The sequence below is a fragment of the Gouania willdenowi genome, chromosome 6 (assembly GCF_900634775.1).
Source record: "Gouania willdenowi chromosome 6, fGouWil2.1, whole genome shotgun sequence".
Lineage (NCBI taxonomy): Eukaryota > Metazoa > Chordata > Actinopteri > Blenniiformes > Gobiesocidae > Gouania > Gouania willdenowi.
In genome coordinates, this window is record NC_041049.1 from 26,487,940 (window position 1) to 26,505,905 (window position 17,966).

Genomic DNA, 17,966 nt, shown 5'->3' on the forward strand with positions numbered 1-17,966 from the left:
CTTCTTCTTCTTCTTCTTCTTCTTGTTCTTCTTCTTGTTCTTGTTCTTGTTCTTCTTCTTCTTCTTCCTGTTCTTCTTCTTCTTCTTCTTCTTCTTCTTCTTCTTCTTCTTGTTCTTCTTCTTCTTCTTGTTCTTGTTCTTGTTCTTGTTCTTGTTCTTGTTCTTGTTGTTGTTCTTGTTTACACTAGTTAAAATTGCTACGCCTCTGTTATTCGTGAAGGGATTGGGCTGAAATTTGATAGCTATAATCTATGGATGTGTACGCATCGACACTCGGAGCCCGATTTTTGATTTGGAGCCCCAAAAGAAAAAAAGAACCAAAGTCAAATTCTCATTTATTTGCCAGTCAAATATTATGACAGTTGGTAGTACCAATCATTGGCACTACCAATTTATAAACGGGGCCCATTACCCTGTACGTGTCACGGGCGTGCCAGGGGGACCCTGGCCTCATTTTTCAAATGACTACTCCTCCGTTAGTTCTTGTTAGATCGGAATGCAGTTTGGTATGAATACTCTAGGGGGCCCGGGAGCCCACCCCCCATTGCCGGTAATTTCCAAATTTAAGGGAACATAGTCGTGTGATGTATCATTTCAAAGGTATTTCAACGTAGATTACTATTATGCCTTGCACAATTTAATTTGTTTTACTCAGTGGAACCGAGTCATTTCACTGAATTCTGGGGAACGTGGTACGTGCTTTTCAGCGCGGAGATGTTCCGCGGGCCCGGCCGTAGTTCTTCAGAACTTGTTTAAAATCTACATGTTCCTATCTTAAATTTTGACAATATTTGGTTTCTATTTGTTTTTTTGTTTATTGTTTTTTTTTTTTTGCTCTTTTTTCAAATATTCTCCTTGAGATCAAACACTTTTCAAAGCTACTGTCCACTGCTGAGCAGTAACACAACACAAAAGCAGCAGTTTTTAGATGCTCTGACTATCACAGTCTTGCCCTTGGTTAAACGCTTTACACTTGTCAATTTTTCATTACCTTTAAGGACTATATGTCACATCAGCATGGCTGACTGTTGGTCTCAGATCTTTTTATAGCCTCGATCCAGCCATGAGGAAGTCCGTCACAAATTTCCAGCCTCCATTAACAGGAAAAGAGACAAAGACTGTGAGACAGTCAGACCTGCACCAGACATCGACACATGAAAAGCGGCAACATCTGGACTAAAACCAACCTGGGTTTTTCCTAAACTGGGATTATTTCCATTTTGTGACTAGGATGTTTGCTCGGTCTGAGGACCTGAACCTGGATAAAAATGCTGAAAAGTAATGTGTACTTTCTGGGCCTCGTGGTGCTACTGCAGGTAAGAAAAATTCCAAGGGTTCAATCTCACTCAATCTCAATCACTTAATCTTTACCTGATATCTTTAACAGCATTTCCAAATAGTTTTTATAAAGATAGAAATGTCAGGAGTTTTAGTCATAAATGTATGCATTTTGTCTTTGCATTTAGTCCTAGTCTAGTTTTAGTTTTCTAATTTTAATGCACAACAGAAAGTTTATACTGAATCCAACTTTCTTTGCAAAAATGATTAAAACTAAAAGTAATTCAGGAATTTAAGAATTAGTCTCGTGAAGTCGTGTCATCCCTCGACGTGTTTGGTCAACTTTATTGTTGAAAAAAGATGTACAAATAAAAATATCCATAGAAACATTTGGTCGTTTTAAAGTTTTTTGCTATCTTGATGTCTCTTCCTCCTAAAATTATGTACACTTTTATTATCACATTTTAATTATCTCACTATCACATATATTTTTGACTAACAGTCAATTTACGCTTACATTTCTTAAAAATACAACAAATATGAATGTTTGTTGTATCCATGGTAAAAGAAGGTAATATAATACTATAGTAGCAGTGGTGTAAACGGTTTTGTCACCATGGCAACAGTAGTTAACAGGAGGACCAATCACTATGGTAGCTGTAGTGTAAGTGGTTTTGTCACCATGGTAACAGTAGTTAACAGGAGGACCTATCACTATGGTAGCTGTAGTGTAAGTGGTTTTGTCACCGTGGTAACAGTAGTTAACAGGAGGAACTCATTATGGTTGCAGTGATGTAAGTGGTTGTCACCATGGTAACAGTAATTAAAGCAGAAGTAAGTAACTTGCTCTTAGCGCTCCCCCTAAAGGTCCTTTTGGTTATGTCACTGTTGTAAACATTCTGCACCCCCTGTCACCTGCCCCACCCCACAGCTACATGAGCACCTTTGCTCTCCCAAGACGGTAGCAACCGATCTCTGAAAAATCCTAATACAACAGTGACACTAAGGGTGCTTTCACACATAGTCCCATGTGACCATGTGAACAGTATGAGGAAGAGAGACAAGTAAAATAAATGAATGATGTGGGAGTAATACGGAAGGGAGTGTGGAAGTGTGTGATGTTTTTGTTTGTGTGGTGACAAAGCTGCTCTGAAAATGGATGGATGGATGGATATTTGTGTGTGTGCTGCCTGATGGAGCGCTGGGTTGCAAGTGTGTGTATGTGTGTGTGTGTGTGTGTGTGTGCCTGTTGCGCAATCACCCACACTGTCGGACCTATCATTTAGGTAGCAGTGGTGATTAAGTGATTCTGTCACCATGGTAACTAGTTAACAGGAGGACCTATTACTTAGGTAGCATTGGTGTAAGTGGTTTTGTCACCATGGTAACAATGGTTAACAGTAGGACCTATCACTTTGGTAGCAGTGGTCTGTCACCATGGTAACAGTAGGTAACAGGAGGACCTATCACTGGTTGTTGTAGTGTAAGTGGTTTTGTCACCATGGTAACAGTAGGTAACAGGAGGACCTATCACTGGTTGTTGTAGTGTAAGTGGTTTTGTCACCATGGTAACAGTAGGTAACAGGAGGACCTATCACTGGTTGTTGTAGTGTAAGTGGTTTTGTCACCATGGTAACAGTAGGTAACAGGAGGACCTATCACTGGTTGTTGTAGTGTAAGTGGTTTTGTCACCATGGTAACAGTAGGTAACAGGAGGACCTATCACTGGTTGTTGTAGTGTAAGTGGTTTTGTCACCATGGTAACAGTAGGTAACAGGAGGACCTATCACTGGTTGTTGTAGTGTAAGTGGTTTTGTCACCATGGTAACAGTAGGTGCCTTGTTAGGTTTTCTTCCTGATTTAAAGCTTTTCACTTACAGCTCAGATAGATACACTTAAGATTCACTTAAGATTCACTTAAGCCTGCTGCAGTGTTTTTGACGTTCTCTGTCAATGCTCTCTTATCAGGGTGGGATCAATGCTGCTCCAACAGATGATGACCCTGTCATTCCCATGCCGTGCAGCTTCCAGGTCTCTGAAACTCAGAGCAGCCTGTACTCAGTCTCTTTGACTGTTCAGACACTCGGAAACAATTGCTCCTTCACCATCATGTCAGAGGACTCTGGAAGAGAAAAAGTCCAGTGTGGAAGGGAAGACGGAGGAAATAAAGAGAAAAGGGGAGGAGCCAAGGATGTAGGAGAGCTGTTCACCTGTACTATGGATCACCTGGAACCAGGAACCCCCTACCTACTGCAGGTTGAATCACAGACAAATGAGGAGGCTGCAAACCTCACTGTGCACCAGACAGGTATGCACACACACACACACACACACACACACTGAATGAGGTTCTCAGCTAGGGGTGCAATGATTAGTTTTAGCAACGATTCGATTCAAAGCACGATTCGCTGTTGCCGATTCCATTCAAGGATGATATTAGTTCATTTAGATTAATTAGATTTGATCTAAAACGATTCAGTGACTTTTTAGCCAAATTTATAATTCAACCCATGTGACTGAAATAAATTCCTGAATACTAGACATTGCAGATGAGCTTTCATAGATTCAGATTAATGCTGTCAGAAGGACCTGGTGGTCGGCGGTTGACGGAAGATGCTAAAACATCTGGAAACATTTAAGAGACATACGTTACCGGAAGTAAATTCTGCCCTGTACTGCATGCACAAGTTGAATTATTACCAAGTTTGTCATTGTACCTGTTGTTAGAGCTACTGGCTTAACCAGGGAGCTAATACTGTATTTTTTCCTGGTTATAGTTTTCCAAAGTTTAATAGGTCTTTATTTACCGGGGAGTAGTTCCTACTGCATATTTACAAGTTTAGAAATATTATTTTATGTTATGAGCATATACGTAGGCTACATCTTTGAATTAGGTGACCTTTTAAATTATAATGATTAATAAATAAATAAATAATACATTACCATGTGTTTCCGAGCAGTAGGAACTAATATTTGCTCCCTGGTAAAGATAGTATCTCTAACAACTGGTACATTTGATACACTTAGTAATATTACAGCCTGTGTATGCAGTACGGGTCAGAATTTACTCTGTCTCCGGTATGTTTCCGGATCTTTCCGAATGTTTCCGGGTTTTAGTATCACAGACGGTTGATGCAGTGAGCGACTCCTTTAGAATATTTCCGTCTAAATTCAAAGCATTTCCACACACTGAATCCTAAAGGTGGATTGATCTATTTTAATGTTTTGTTGTTGCCTGCTGGTGCTTCTCTTGTTCCTCTTTCAGGTCCTCAGTCGCTGCATCCTCTTCTTCTCCTGCCTGCAGCTCCTCCTCAGCATATTCTTCCCTACATAGACATCTCATACATACATCTCAGCCTTGTCTGTCTGATTTTAACACCATCATCCTCAGCTCTGCCACCTTCAGTTCAGCATTCTGTCTTTGTCTGAAAACCATACAGCACTACTGTCCTCTCTAGACTTTAGTTTGATTTAACTGTACAATGGCATGAAAACTGTTTTTTTTTTTTTTTACTTGCATTATTGGATGTCATCTCTACTCGTTGATATTACCATGATCTACATGTTTTAATTTGTATTCTAAAACTGAAGATTTCATCTTTAATTCTCCTTGATTAAAGTCCATTTATTGTAATTTATGTATTTTTTTTTTTCTCTTTATCATTTGTTTGACAGGATGTATCCAAAATTGCAAGTTAGACATTCTAGGTTTATTGTCAAAATGTTCTTTGTCTTTACACCTGACTATCCTTACGCTTCACACGTTTCCTGGGGAAAACTAACCCTCACGTTGATCCAGACATTTTCCACAGAGATAAGTTTTACATTTTGAGTGTAAGTGTATGCGTTGAGTCCACACACTCACAGGTCTCCAGAACAGAAGTCAGACCCTTGTTGTGTTTTGTTTTCCCTTGTTGCCCTGGGCTGAGGGCTTCCTGCCTTCATTGTTTCTTTATTGGCAGTGGGAGTACTAAGGAAGGGTGTGACGGTGCATTAACTCCACGTTTGACTGAGTGTGTCGAAAACAGGGAGTTTCTTTGCTTAGTCCGATATACCTGGGTTAAATTGGAGACGGTCAAATTATGCAAATATTTCCAATAATGTACGTGTGTAAGGTCTGCTGACTAGGAAAGAATTGAAGATCCAGCACACAGATGGGTTTGCAGGTTTTAATGGCTTTTATTGCCCAGTATCACAGTTCAATGCACTTTAAACTCAGTTAGCTCTGGTTAGCGCTAGTCGTCGTCCTTATTTAGATGCTTCCATTTTACAATAACTGGTTAGCTGGAGCTCTGATAAAGGTGCATCAGGTCGTCCCTCAGCTTTATTTATCTAGAGTAAATGTGGCCTTTCAATTTTTTTTGTAGAAAATTATCTTATTGCTGATTGTAATGATTTAAACCATTGTGTTGTAACTTTGAAAGGTATTTTGTAAAACAGGTAATGAACCTGATCTTGTGTTCACATTTCAACTGTTGGAGCCCAATGAGAGAAAGGGTTATGAAAAGGTTTAGTCCAGATCTGTCGACTGTGTTAAACACTTTTTCTGCATCTTGCTTTAGTTTTGAGTAATTTCAATATCCTCAATTTTGGAAGGATTTGTTTTTTTCATAGGATTTAATTAAAAAAAAAAAACAAGAAGACATTATGCATTTCTTTGGGACAGTTGGTTATTATGATTCTTGATGGTTATTGAGTGATTTTTCACTCAATAAAGAAATTTACCAAATTTGTTAATGAACTCAGTTGTCATTAGAATTAAAATCAGAAAGACTTTAATAATTGTACTAATCATGAAATTTTACTTGTATAGTTGTTGCTGCGATTTATTTATAAAGTACTTGATTTTTGTCTCAATTTCTTTTTCAGAATGCTGTTATGTTTGTTCTTTTCCAATGTTATGAAATGATTTTGCCTCCTAGTGCAGATTTTCCTGCTTCCAATAAGAGTGGAGATACATTTGGAGAATCACTGTCATAAAGTCTGCCCACTCCATTCTTACTATGTTGTTAAACTAGTACAGTTCCCATTGGAAATATGTATTCATATAGTGGGAGCTTAAGTAAAGTTGTCAATTATGGCCAAATGAGTTTAAAGGTTACAAAGAGGTGTACATACTCTGCACTCTGTAGTGTTATAAAGGGGTTTATTTGTGGGTGCAAAGTAAAATAGCATGTGCGATTTCCCTGGTTTAATTCTATGGGACATGTGCATGATAAATGTGTTGGTTTTTTTTTTTACTCAGTTTTAAATGTTTCTGTAATCTATGTTTTTTGGAGTCAATAGTGTATTTTTTATATCTCTCTATTGTCTTTTTTTGTATAATTATTGTTTTTTGTTGCCATTGTGTTGCAATTCTGGAGTCATTTACTGTATTTTTGTATCTTTTTTGGTGTAGTTTTGTGCATTTCTGTTGTCATTTTGTGTATTTTTTGTATAAATATTTAGTTTTGTGTATTTTGAGTTATTTTTGTATTTTTGTTGTTGTTTGGTGTATTTTTCTGTAATGTATGTTTTTTGGAGTCATTTTTTGCGTTTTTGGAGCCTTTTTGTATATTTTTGTGCATTTCTGTTGTAGTTTTGTGTAGTTTTTGTATAAATATTGTTTAGTTTTTTTATTTTATTTTACTCATCTAGTATAATTTTTAATATAATTTTTTTTTTTTGCTTTAGAGATAAATCTGCGTTGTTTAATAAGGAGAGGTTAAAGTTAAACTATGTTGTGGGCAGTCTGAGCACATTGTTGAGTTTTATTATAATTAAGTGCATTCTAATAGTCGCCTTTTGTGTAAAAAAAATGTTCTGCTAAGATTAAGATAAGTATTGAATAGCATTTAAGGACTGCGGGGTAAGAAGCTTATAGCTGTTCAAATCACTAATGATTAGTTAGATACTATATGCATTGTTTCTTGGGTGATAGTCTCTTGAAATCCAAAAAAGTCCTTTTTTTTACTATTTTCATTGGCTCACAGGAAAAAAACATATTGATCTCTGTTTTAATTTATAGTATAAAGTTCCTCTTTCTTGGATACAAAACAGTTTTTCTTTGTGCAATTTCTTTCTTTTTATTTTGGACCCAAACTTTGGGGTTATTTCACTCCTCCGAAAATTGAAAATCCTTCACATGAAGCCTTCTTAGCTTGCCTCTGTGTCGTATAATCATTTGTTGTTTATTAATGATTCACTAGTATCATATAATTGTTAAAAAATAATGAATTTTTGAGACCAAAGTGCGTGGGATGTCCTGAACGTTTGTTGAAATGACATGGAATGACCCAATAGCTAATGCATATTGCAGATCTATCCACATACAGTACAAACACTGCTTTGTCTGAACTGTTGTGCACAGGCAGAACAGCATTGGATGCTAAAATAACTGTAATTTAACACTAGCTATTAAATGGTGCATATTCAGAAAAAAAAGGATCAATTATCACACTGTAAAATTAAAAATAAGCTCCTATATTTATTCTCTGAGGGGTAGTTAAGGAAACAATCTGATATAACTGAGTCAAATTTCATGAAGATTGGTCAGTTATGAACCAAGATGTACATTTTTGAAATTTTGTCAATATATTGATCCCCTGAAAGATTTTATAGAATCTTCCATGGCCTAAGGTCTATCTTTGGTTAAAACTTGTGAACATCTGTTAAAAAAAAAAACAAACAGTAACAAAAATGACATGATAACAACTGCCTTTCTGAAGAGGTCTGACTGTAACATTTGTTTGTTTGCAGTTCTCCAGAAAAATGGAACATTGGGGGGCACAACGCAACAACCCACCCTCACAGAGCTGTTGCCTGGACGACTCTACAATGTTACGAATGTGACAGAGGTCGGAAATATGCATAACAGCCAGACGATTGAGGTCCAAACAGGTGGGTGACAAATAAATGGAAGTGAAAAGAAAGTAGGAATGTTTTTTAGTTTTTTTTTAAAAAAAAAAAAAAGGATGGAAGATATAAATAATGAAAACACTTTGAATGCATAAAAAGAGAAAAAAAGGCATTGAAATATAGATTGAAGGTTAAATGAAGGAATATAAAGATATCAAGATAAAGGGACCTAACGCATGTATGTTTGCTCTCAGTCAGGAGTTTTTCACTTCCAATGTTCTTTCTTTCCATACATGGAACACATCAGAGGTAGAATACGCAAATAGAAATAATATACAAGTTAAACCCACATCCTAACACAAAAACACCCACACAGAGACCACTGTATTTAAAAGAAAGATCATCTTTTCATATACAGTACCTCCAACTTATTGCAAGAGAGTTAGGAAACATTTACAGTAAAAATCATATCCATACCAGGGTTTGCTGAGCTGTGTATTAGCCAATGTTTTTTCAGTTTCTGCTAATGAATGGGCCAGCATTGGAACGAGCAGACTGAAGCCATTAGGTTACATGTCTGGGCTCATCAGTCTGTGTTACTTGTTTCAGTAAACGTGTCCACACTTAGCAGTAAATTAGATTGTTTTTTGTTTTGTTTTTATTTTTATGGTACATAGCATTTTTTTCTAAGAGTTCCTCTACTCCAAAAAAGGAATCGAGAACATTCGGGGGTAAAAAGTAAAGAGGGAATAAAACGAAAGTAAGATGTAGACAATGAGTCCATAAAAAATGTGGGAAAAGGTAATTGAGGCAGCAAGGAAACCAAAAACAATGAAAGTATAAGAAAGAGAAGAAGATAAACAAAGCCAAGTTTAAAGCAAAGAGAAACGATGAGGAAGGAAGTTCAGAAAGGAATGGTTAAAAGAGGAATCTGAACAATAGCAGGAGGAGAATATGATGTTAGGAAGGGTGAATATAACCCAAAAAGCAAAAGTAGGAAGTAACAAAAGAGTAAAAAAGGACAACAAAAATGTCTTGTTTGTGTGTTTCTGTCTTAGCACCTGCTGCTGTCTCAAATATCACCCTCACATACAACAACAGCACCAACCCATTGGTGTCATGGCAGCTGCCCAACGGCAACATTGATTCGCTGTTTGTTTCCGTAACTTCAATCAATGGGACAAGCGTCTGGGAGTCAAGTCTTCCCAAGAATTCCACTGAGGTTTCTGTTAATCAGCTGACACCTGGCGCGTCTTACCGGATGTTGATAACGTCAAGGAGTGGCAAGTTGTCGAACCAATCAGAAGCCTCCATCAGGACAGGTGAGATGAGCAGGTGACACTCACTTCAAGAAAGTCTTTCAACCTATCAATGCTGATCCATCTGCCATCCACAGCCCCCTCCCCTGCCTCCCTTCTCTCATTAGCTCCACTCACTTCCTCCTACGATGGGTGCCTCCTGCTAAAGTGGTCCCCCCCTGAGGGTCTGTGGGAAAACTACAGGGTGTTCCTCTTTGACGGCTCCAAACAGTTAGTGAGCGCTGTTGTGGAGCGGGAAGCAGTGAACTTTAGCTTCCCTGGGGCCAGACTAACGCCTGGAAAACTGTACCAAGCTGTGGTGAGAGTGGATGCCGGTGGAATGACGGCCGACAGCAGCTGCTATGGCTCAACACGTAAGATTGGATCAAAAATTGTTTGACAATCAGAACACCTGGGGAAGACTCTTCCCCACCCCTTCCATTGTTCTACCCTGACTCCCTCTTCCCTGTTCCCTTCCCCCTCACCGAGGTGTAACACTGCCCTCTATTTTTATATTCTCCTTTTAATAAAGTTTTTCTTACCCTTCCTTAGGGATGGCTGGTGATGATCACAATTATGCAATAAAGTAAATTGCATTTAATTGCAATAACAAAACATGCATTGCTGTCACAAAACGATTGCACTTTATATAGTGTTGACCTTCAACAACATGTGCAGACATTATAAAAAAAGAAAGAAAAAAAAACACCTGAGCTGAACTTCCTCTATCTGCAGCTCCAGCCCCCGTCACAAATCTCCACATTCGCCACTCCGATGAGACGTTGCTGAGCGCCATGTGGAGCCACGCCCTCTCTGGGTCACATGACGGATACAGCATCAGTATCAGCCATGGTAGCACAGCCCTCTGATGGCATCACACCTACAGCTGTTTCAGGTGTGTAACCCATGCTGTGTCTGTGGCAGGCGGTGCTGTCGTGGACCGCCGAGAGGTAGACGCCAAAATGAAGGAATGTACCTTCAATGTACTCATGCCTGGGAGGAAATACACCGTTACCGTGACGACCAGGAGCGGGAATCTGAACTCATCAGTCTCAGTTGAGGGGAGGACAGGTGAGTCCATGACAGTTGAACCAAATTTCAACCAACTTTTTTTTTTTCTTTTTTTTTCAATCAAATTCTAATAATTCATTTTAAATACAGTACAATGGAATTTTACAGAAATGACTCTAAATTTAGAACATTTGTAATTGAATAGAATCTGTCAAAAAAAAAAGAGAATATTTCAGATTCTAAAAATGTTAATAAGTTTCCTAACACTGAGGTTTTCTTTTCATATTTTAGATTGTTGAGATACATTTCAGTTTATACATCTGTGAATTAGAGATATTTTTCTAACAAAAGTTCATAAATTACAGTAACTATTGAAATAAAATGAGTTTGCAATGTTTTTGGCAGAGGCATGAATCAATGAAAAAAAAATTGACTGGCCGTAATTAATCGTGATTAATTGCATCTTGTGAATTTGTAAACAACACACTGAATCATCAAGTTACTGCACAGAAATTGTGTTTATTCATACAGTTATATGTATTAAGATTAAACATTCAAATCTGTTCAGACACAAGCTATTGCTCTTTTACATTCAATTGCTGAGGCTCAGCAGGATGTCCACATTACTGAATTATTATTATTATTATTATTATTATTATTATTATTATTATTATTATCTTGTTATCTTGTTACATTTTTTATTTAGTTTTGCACATATTAGTTTTTAACTACTGTTTATATATTTTTTTCTAGTTGATTGTTATTATTTAATGTTTACATTGTCAGAGAGAGCACAGTTCACCAAGTCAAATTCCTTGTGTGTATAACATACGTTACATGGCCATTAAAGTTGATTCTGATTATTGATGTTCCTTGTGCCTGCTATGAAGTTATGCTCTGCCATTCAAAATTCTCAGTATTTTGCAAAAGTTTTCCAGTGTTCTATTGCAAATTTTACGATACAAAAAGTCAATACAATTATAAATTAGATTTGAAAATAATAACATTATTTTGAGGCCCTTTTTCTGTGCTGAGATAAATGTAGTTTTTTTCTTCATGTTGAATTTTTTTGTTGGTTTCTTTACTTGTTGGTTTACTGTAGTCCCTATGGCTCTGAGATCCATCACCCTGAGCACCCTGGGGGTTGACAGTCTAATGGCGTCGTGGGAGAAGCCGCCAGGAGACGTGGAGTCGTATGCATTGAGACTACTGCAAGACAGGTGCTGAGCCCATAGCCTAGCCTAGCCTAGCCTAGCTTAGCCTAGCCTAGCCTAGCACAAATACTTGGAGCAGGTGGACACTGCCTGATTTTTCCTTCTTCTTCTTTAGCACGGTGGTTCATAACTACAGTATTCCTGTTGTTTCTTCCTCTTTGCTGCTGGCGGGTTTGACTCCAGGCGTGCTCTACACGCTGCAGGTCGCCACTGTCAGCGGAGAGCTGAGGTCCAAAGCTACAACACTGACAGCTCGCACAGGTCAGAGAAGGTCCAACCTCAGCAAGAAGCTTCATTTCCAATGTCAAGATAGCTTCCTGACACAACTAGATGATTTCTGTTTTCATTTGTTCATTTTCACAACCAAAATGTCTAAATAAAAATAATCAGTAGGATAATGATTTCACCAGAAAACTTCATGTTTTTATAATGTATGAAATATGAATAATTACTTATTATACACAATTAAATAAAATAAGATAATCGGATCAAATTAATTAGTCCACAATAAAGTAAACAAAAAACAAACAAAACATAAAATACAATAACCAAAAAAAGGGAGACTATACAGATTCACTTTGACTCAAAGAATGCTTGGTTCTGGTTTTGTTACCACATTATCATCACTTCATTCCTGGTGTGTGTGTGTGTGTGTGTGTGTGTGTGTGTGTGTGTGTGTGTGTGTGTGTGTGTGTGTGTGTGTGTGTGTGTGTGTGTTGTGTCTATGTTAGGGACAGATAACATCAGACCGGTTGAAGAACAATGGCTGAGAAAAAAGTCTGGAATGTTTACTCTGAACACAACCACAGAGAACACACACACACGCGCACACACACGCACACACAGACACACACACACATATTCTGATGAAGGACTTTGTGGACCCTAATGTACTCTAGACTGCCTCCATGTTTTGAGGAAACTGAATATTCAACAGTTTCCTTTTAAACCAAAAACAGTCTAGAAGAAGGAAAGGAGAGGCTGCCATCGGGTGCTGGACGAGGGTACACCCTAAACAGGGTGACAGTCCAGGCAGGGCAACATATACATAGACAGACATCCACTCACACTCACTCCTAGAGACTCCATCAATCTAACAATCATGTTTTTGAAAGGTGGGAAGAAACCAAAGTACCCGGAGAAAAACCATGCAACCACTGGAAGAACATGCAAGCTTGAACCCAGGACCTTTTTGCTGTGAGGCAGATGAGCAAACCACGATTCCACATGTGCCCAGCATTGAACATTTTTAATTTAAAACAGTTTATTATGTAAGGAACAAATGGGCCTGCTTCACTTGATGCAAACAGCATCACACATCTCCTCGATATTATAACAGGGCACTCTGTGGCATGGCAGACTCTTGTCAAAGTCCACCTCACATTTATTTCTCTCAAACCGTGCAGTGCACACACTACACAGGCTTGTGCTGTTCGAGTTAGTCTAAGGTGACCTCATGGGGGCCAATTCCAACAGTTTCTCGGAGGCATCCCAAGGCATTCCCAGGCCAGCTGAGACCTAGTCCTAATCTCAAACGGCACCCTACACGCTACCCCTTCACTACTGAGTGGTCACTACCAGTCACACTGTTCAAATGTCCTCTGTGATTTTATTCTTTCTGACTTCTTGGCTTGAGGAGGGTAAGAAGGACCTACCATTTACAGACCATGGCTCAGGTGGTAGAGGGGCCGTCCTCTGATCAAGTTTATTGCTGACAAATATTTTATTATCATGACAAACATTTTATTATCAAAAACAAGTGACCCATAACAAGCACATTTTTTATGTGTAGAATTTTATTGCAGCTCATGAAAATTACAAAGATAATTTTCACTTGAAACAAACCAACTGACTGATCCATTAATCAATGATATTTTTTTTTTGTTCTTTCAGCTCCAGAGGCAGTGCATGGTGTCACCGTATCCAATGGTGGCCGGTCAGACTCCCTGCAGGTGTCATGGCGACCAGTGGCTGGGGTTGTGGACAGCTACCTTGTTCGCCTTCAGGACGGCAGACGAACTGTTCACACGCTTGCCGTGCCACACTCCTCACCCCCCGAGTGCTCTTTCAGCTCACTGGTCCCTGGGCGCATGTACTCAGTTATCATTGTAACGAGGAGCGGTAGCCTGGAAAACACCACCGTGGTCCGAGCTCGAACACGTAAGAGGACGTTTTTTATCTATTCCTGTTTTTAAAACCTCACATTTTTTCTCTTTCTTGATTTATTTTCTTTATTTAAAAAAAAACCCAACTTTTTATTATATAAATAATGATCAATAAAAAACTCTCTTTGAACTGGAAGAAGCCTGAAGCAGTGACTCAGTGCTGGCAGCCATCTGTAGGACTTGTTGGAGTTAGTGAACAGGAAGAGGAAAACAGGACATGATAGAGAGAAAAAAAAACACAAACTGGTTATACTGGGAACCACAGATAAGGACGTCAGCTTCAACTGCAGGACACCACCCAGAGAGAAATGGATAGAAAGAGGAGATAGTTCAGACTGCAGAGAGAAATATTCTTAAAATGTGGTGTAAAGCTAAGGAGCTACTCGGTGCACAAGAAAAGGTTCCCCAGCAGCTAAACCTAGAGCAGCAGAACTCGACAAAGGATTACTTTAACCAGCCCTAACAGTATGCTTTCTCAGAAAAGTAAGGCTTAAGTTTAACCTAAAATGTGGAGAGCGTAGCAGCCTTCCGTACTGAGACTTGGAGCTGGTTCCATAAGTGAGGAGCCTGATAGCTGAACGCTCTGCCTCCTGTTTGACTTAAATACACTAGGAACATCCGGTAAACCAGCAGAATGGAATTAAAGTGTTCTGCCAGGACAATGGGGCACTAACAGGTCTTTAAGATATACTGGAGCTTGATCACTAAGAGCTTTGTATGCTAACAGGAGGATTACCGTGTGATTTGACAGTGTCATGCCGTCCAACGATATTATTTGCTTTGATAATTTGTCTCTGGTGCTTTGACTTGAATAAAATTACTTCTGTTTTATCCTGGTTAAGAAGGAGAAAGTTACAGCTCATCCAGGATTTGATGTCTTTCAGACAAGCCCGGAGTTTTAATAACTGATGTGTTTCCTCTGGTTTAATTAACAAATAGAGCTGTGTATCATCTGCTAACAGTGAAAGTTTACATTATGCTTAATGTTAATGTTGCAGAGTGAAAGCAAACTGTATATAATGTGAAAATTATTTGTCGTAGGACTGAACCTTGTGGAACTCCATGATTAACTTTGGCGTGCACCTTGGTATAGGGGAGTCATTGTTGACATGAATACCACATGATGAAAACATTGTTTAGAAGATGATTCTTTTGTTTTCCAGAGCCAGCTACAGTACAAAACCCTACTGCAGTTCACTCTGCCAGGGACGGATTTCTCAAGGTATGTTACCCAAAAAACATTAGATGTTTGATTTATGGATCAAGCCCAACAAAAATCCACTAGTGCAACATAGTGCAAAACCTCAAAGAGTACAGAAAACTCAGTATCAATGATCAGTTGGTCATGTGATTTGTTATCACAGGTGTACTGGCGTCACGCAGCAGGAGATTTGGACCGTTACGTGGTTTTGATCAGCTACAACCACAGCATCCTCCAGAATAAAAGTATCTCTCCCGGAAACAACGAATGTATGTTCTCTTCGCTGACAGCGGGGCGGCTCTACACCGTCACTGTTGAAACATGGAGCGGAGACTATGTCAGCAGCATCTCCACTGATGGACAAACCTGTGAGTCAGGAGTTCCCAAAAATACCAATGCTATTTAGGTGATTTGGATCAGTATTTGATGATTTTTTTTTAAAATGTTTTTTTTTAATTATTTCTCCAGTTCCAGCAGCGGTGGCTAATCTATCACTAGGCAATGCAGGTACATGTGAATTGAATCTGACTTGGAGCCCCGCCCCTGGAGATGTGGACCATTATGAGGTATGCCACAGACAATCTCATTTTTACAGAAAAAAATGTCAGATTGCTACAAACTCTTGAAAATCACTTTTTATCTATATCATTATGAAACTAACAGATGGGCAACACTGGCTCTGGTCTAGGTCTGTATTATATATTAACACATGTACTGTATATCAAGTCTTATAACGTGCTGTGTCCGACTTACTCTGGGATAAAAACAGAACTTTTCCTGTGGGCTCAGGTGACACTGCTCTTCAACGACACTCTGGTTTTCCCTCCCATCGCATTGGGCAGAGATCTTTGGCATCACCTCCTGATCTCACTGACGCCCGGCCGCCTTTATAAAATTGTGGTGTCAACCTTCAGCGGACCATACCAGAGAGCGCAGTTTATGGAGGGAAGAACCGGTATGACAATGATGTTCCAAAAGGCACTCAGAGAATGTAACTACCCTGATGGTTCTCCTCTCTAGTCCCCAGTGTGGTGACAAACCTTCATCTGGTGCCACAGCGCAATGCAATAGACTCAACCAGTGGGCTGCTAGTCTCCTGGACGCTGGGAGTTGGAGACATGGACATGTATGTTGTATCCCTGTCCAACAAGGTGAGGAAAATCACAGCAGTAACTAAGGGAAAATAACTTAAAGGCTTTTCTAGAAGAAACATAAAATGTGTTTTTTCCCACAGCAAATCATTCTCAGTCTAACTGTTATAGAGCAGACTGACATATTCACATAGTGTTTGAGTCACTTGCAATGTTTTTTGTGACATTGTTATTTGGAAGAATGTCATTGTATGAGAGAGTTCAGGTCCTAGCTGACCAAGCTAACTGTGTGCACGGCTAACATGACAGCACTTTTCATACTTCACATTTTGTAGTAACATTATTATATCTAAACAATCACATTTGCGCACATATGCCAAAAATAAGAAGTCATGAAGCACAGCTGCCTCCATCCTTAGCCGATTGAAACAAGTCCATTTACGTGACAGTTTTTCCTCATTTTTGCTTGAACATTTTATGGAAAATGTATTAAATTAACTAATTAATATATTATTTAGATAGGAATTATCAGTCTGGTAGTGCCAGTTTAAACTTTTGCACTTTGAAAAAGAAAATTAATATTTTATTTTTTATATTCAGTTTGAAACTTAAAAAGCTCATATGTGGTTCAAAGTCAAATACATTTTAATTAATACATTTGATAGTAAACGAATACATTCAATAATATACATTTTTGGTCTTTTTTCTCTCATCAAAATATCTTACAAGCAACTGATCTTGCAAAATCAATATTGTGGGCCGTATCGTGAAGTAATCTTATCGTCACACTTCTAATAGATATATAACAGTATTATTATGAAATACCAAAATCAAAATGACAGCATACCAGATTTATAAATATGAGATACATAGTGTACATGCACAAATTTGTGTCACATTAGAAACATTATTTTCTTAAAAATGAGTAGTGTTGCAAGACAAATTATTTTTCTTGCATCATTATATCGTAATCAAAAAGTGTTAAAAGGGCAATGTAAATCTCTTTCTAATCAGTGTCACACAGACAACAATGTACACAAAAACATTGATGACGATCAGTGTGCAAAAGTGAAAATGGACAAGGAACATAATTTCAACAATAAAATTAATATATTTAGTCCCAGAGTCTCTGGAAATCATTATAAATCCTTTACAGTACTGGGGATTATTTACAGATAAAAATCACTGAACAATTCAAAAACCTTTATCCCTAAAGTCACTGCTGTAGTAATATCAATGGGACCTAATAAAGGTATGGCGTGATGTTGCTTTAAATTATGAAGTTCTTGATGATTATTTACAATTAAACATTGATGTCAAGACATCTTCATTTGTGATGACCTTTTTAACCTAATATATGGACCAGGAAATAAGTGGGCAAACATTTTGATGAACTTGAACATCCACTGGTAAATGCTTTCTTTAATTCCTCTCATTAGGACGGGGTTGTGGTGGAGACACGGCTCGTCCCCAAACATGTAACCAGGCTGGAATTTTTGGATCTGATCCCAGGAGATCTCTACTCTATTACTGTCCAATCACTCAGCGGACAGCTGACCAATAGCATCGAAGCTAAAGGCAGGACAGGTGAGAGGAAACCAGGACCAGAGAGTGGTTTATGGAAAGCTAGAGCTGCCCTGCAGTAGAAATACAGTAAAAAGGACTGAATATAAATCCTCTGATCTCTTAGGCCTCAACAGTTCTTTAACTTATTTTCTAGAACTTTATTTCAAACCTCAGGCAATTGTACCAGATTCAAACCTGTCTGAAGGTTTGATGTTTTCTTATCTGTTACTTTCAACTGGTCTTTATGCTTGTTCTAGATGGGTTATAGATGAGCTTCAGGCTTGATTTGGTCACAAAGGTGGAAG

General features: G+C 38.5%; 1 protein-coding gene across 1 annotated transcript in view; it reads left to right on the top strand.

The window, feature by feature from the left end:
- Positions 1 to 1,118: 1,118 nt before the first annotated feature.
- Positions 1,119 to 17,966, top strand: part of ptprb (protein tyrosine phosphatase receptor type b) — a 39,674-nt gene continuing 22,826 nt past the window's right edge. Inside the window, exons 1-16 of the mRNA XM_028449493.1 lie at positions 1,119 to 1,316; positions 3,247 to 3,586; positions 8,017 to 8,157; positions 9,174 to 9,437; positions 9,512 to 9,787; positions 10,149 to 10,265; positions 10,338 to 10,484; positions 11,527 to 11,644; positions 11,754 to 11,899; positions 13,532 to 13,798; positions 14,967 to 15,025; positions 15,168 to 15,372; positions 15,473 to 15,570; positions 15,794 to 15,959; positions 16,025 to 16,155; positions 17,535 to 17,682. Coding sequence (XP_028305294.1) covers positions 1,269 to 1,316; positions 3,247 to 3,586; positions 8,017 to 8,157; positions 9,174 to 9,437; positions 9,512 to 9,787; positions 10,149 to 10,265; positions 10,338 to 10,484; positions 11,527 to 11,644; positions 11,754 to 11,899; positions 13,532 to 13,798; positions 14,967 to 15,025; positions 15,168 to 15,372; positions 15,473 to 15,570; positions 15,794 to 15,959; positions 16,025 to 16,155; positions 17,535 to 17,682 — 2,671 coding nt within the window. The 5' untranslated portion in view covers positions 1,119 to 1,268. The remainder of the gene's footprint in view (positions 1,317 to 3,246; positions 3,587 to 8,016; positions 8,158 to 9,173; positions 9,438 to 9,511; positions 9,788 to 10,148; positions 10,266 to 10,337; positions 10,485 to 11,526; positions 11,645 to 11,753; positions 11,900 to 13,531; positions 13,799 to 14,966; positions 15,026 to 15,167; positions 15,373 to 15,472; positions 15,571 to 15,793; positions 15,960 to 16,024; positions 16,156 to 17,534; positions 17,683 to 17,966) is intronic.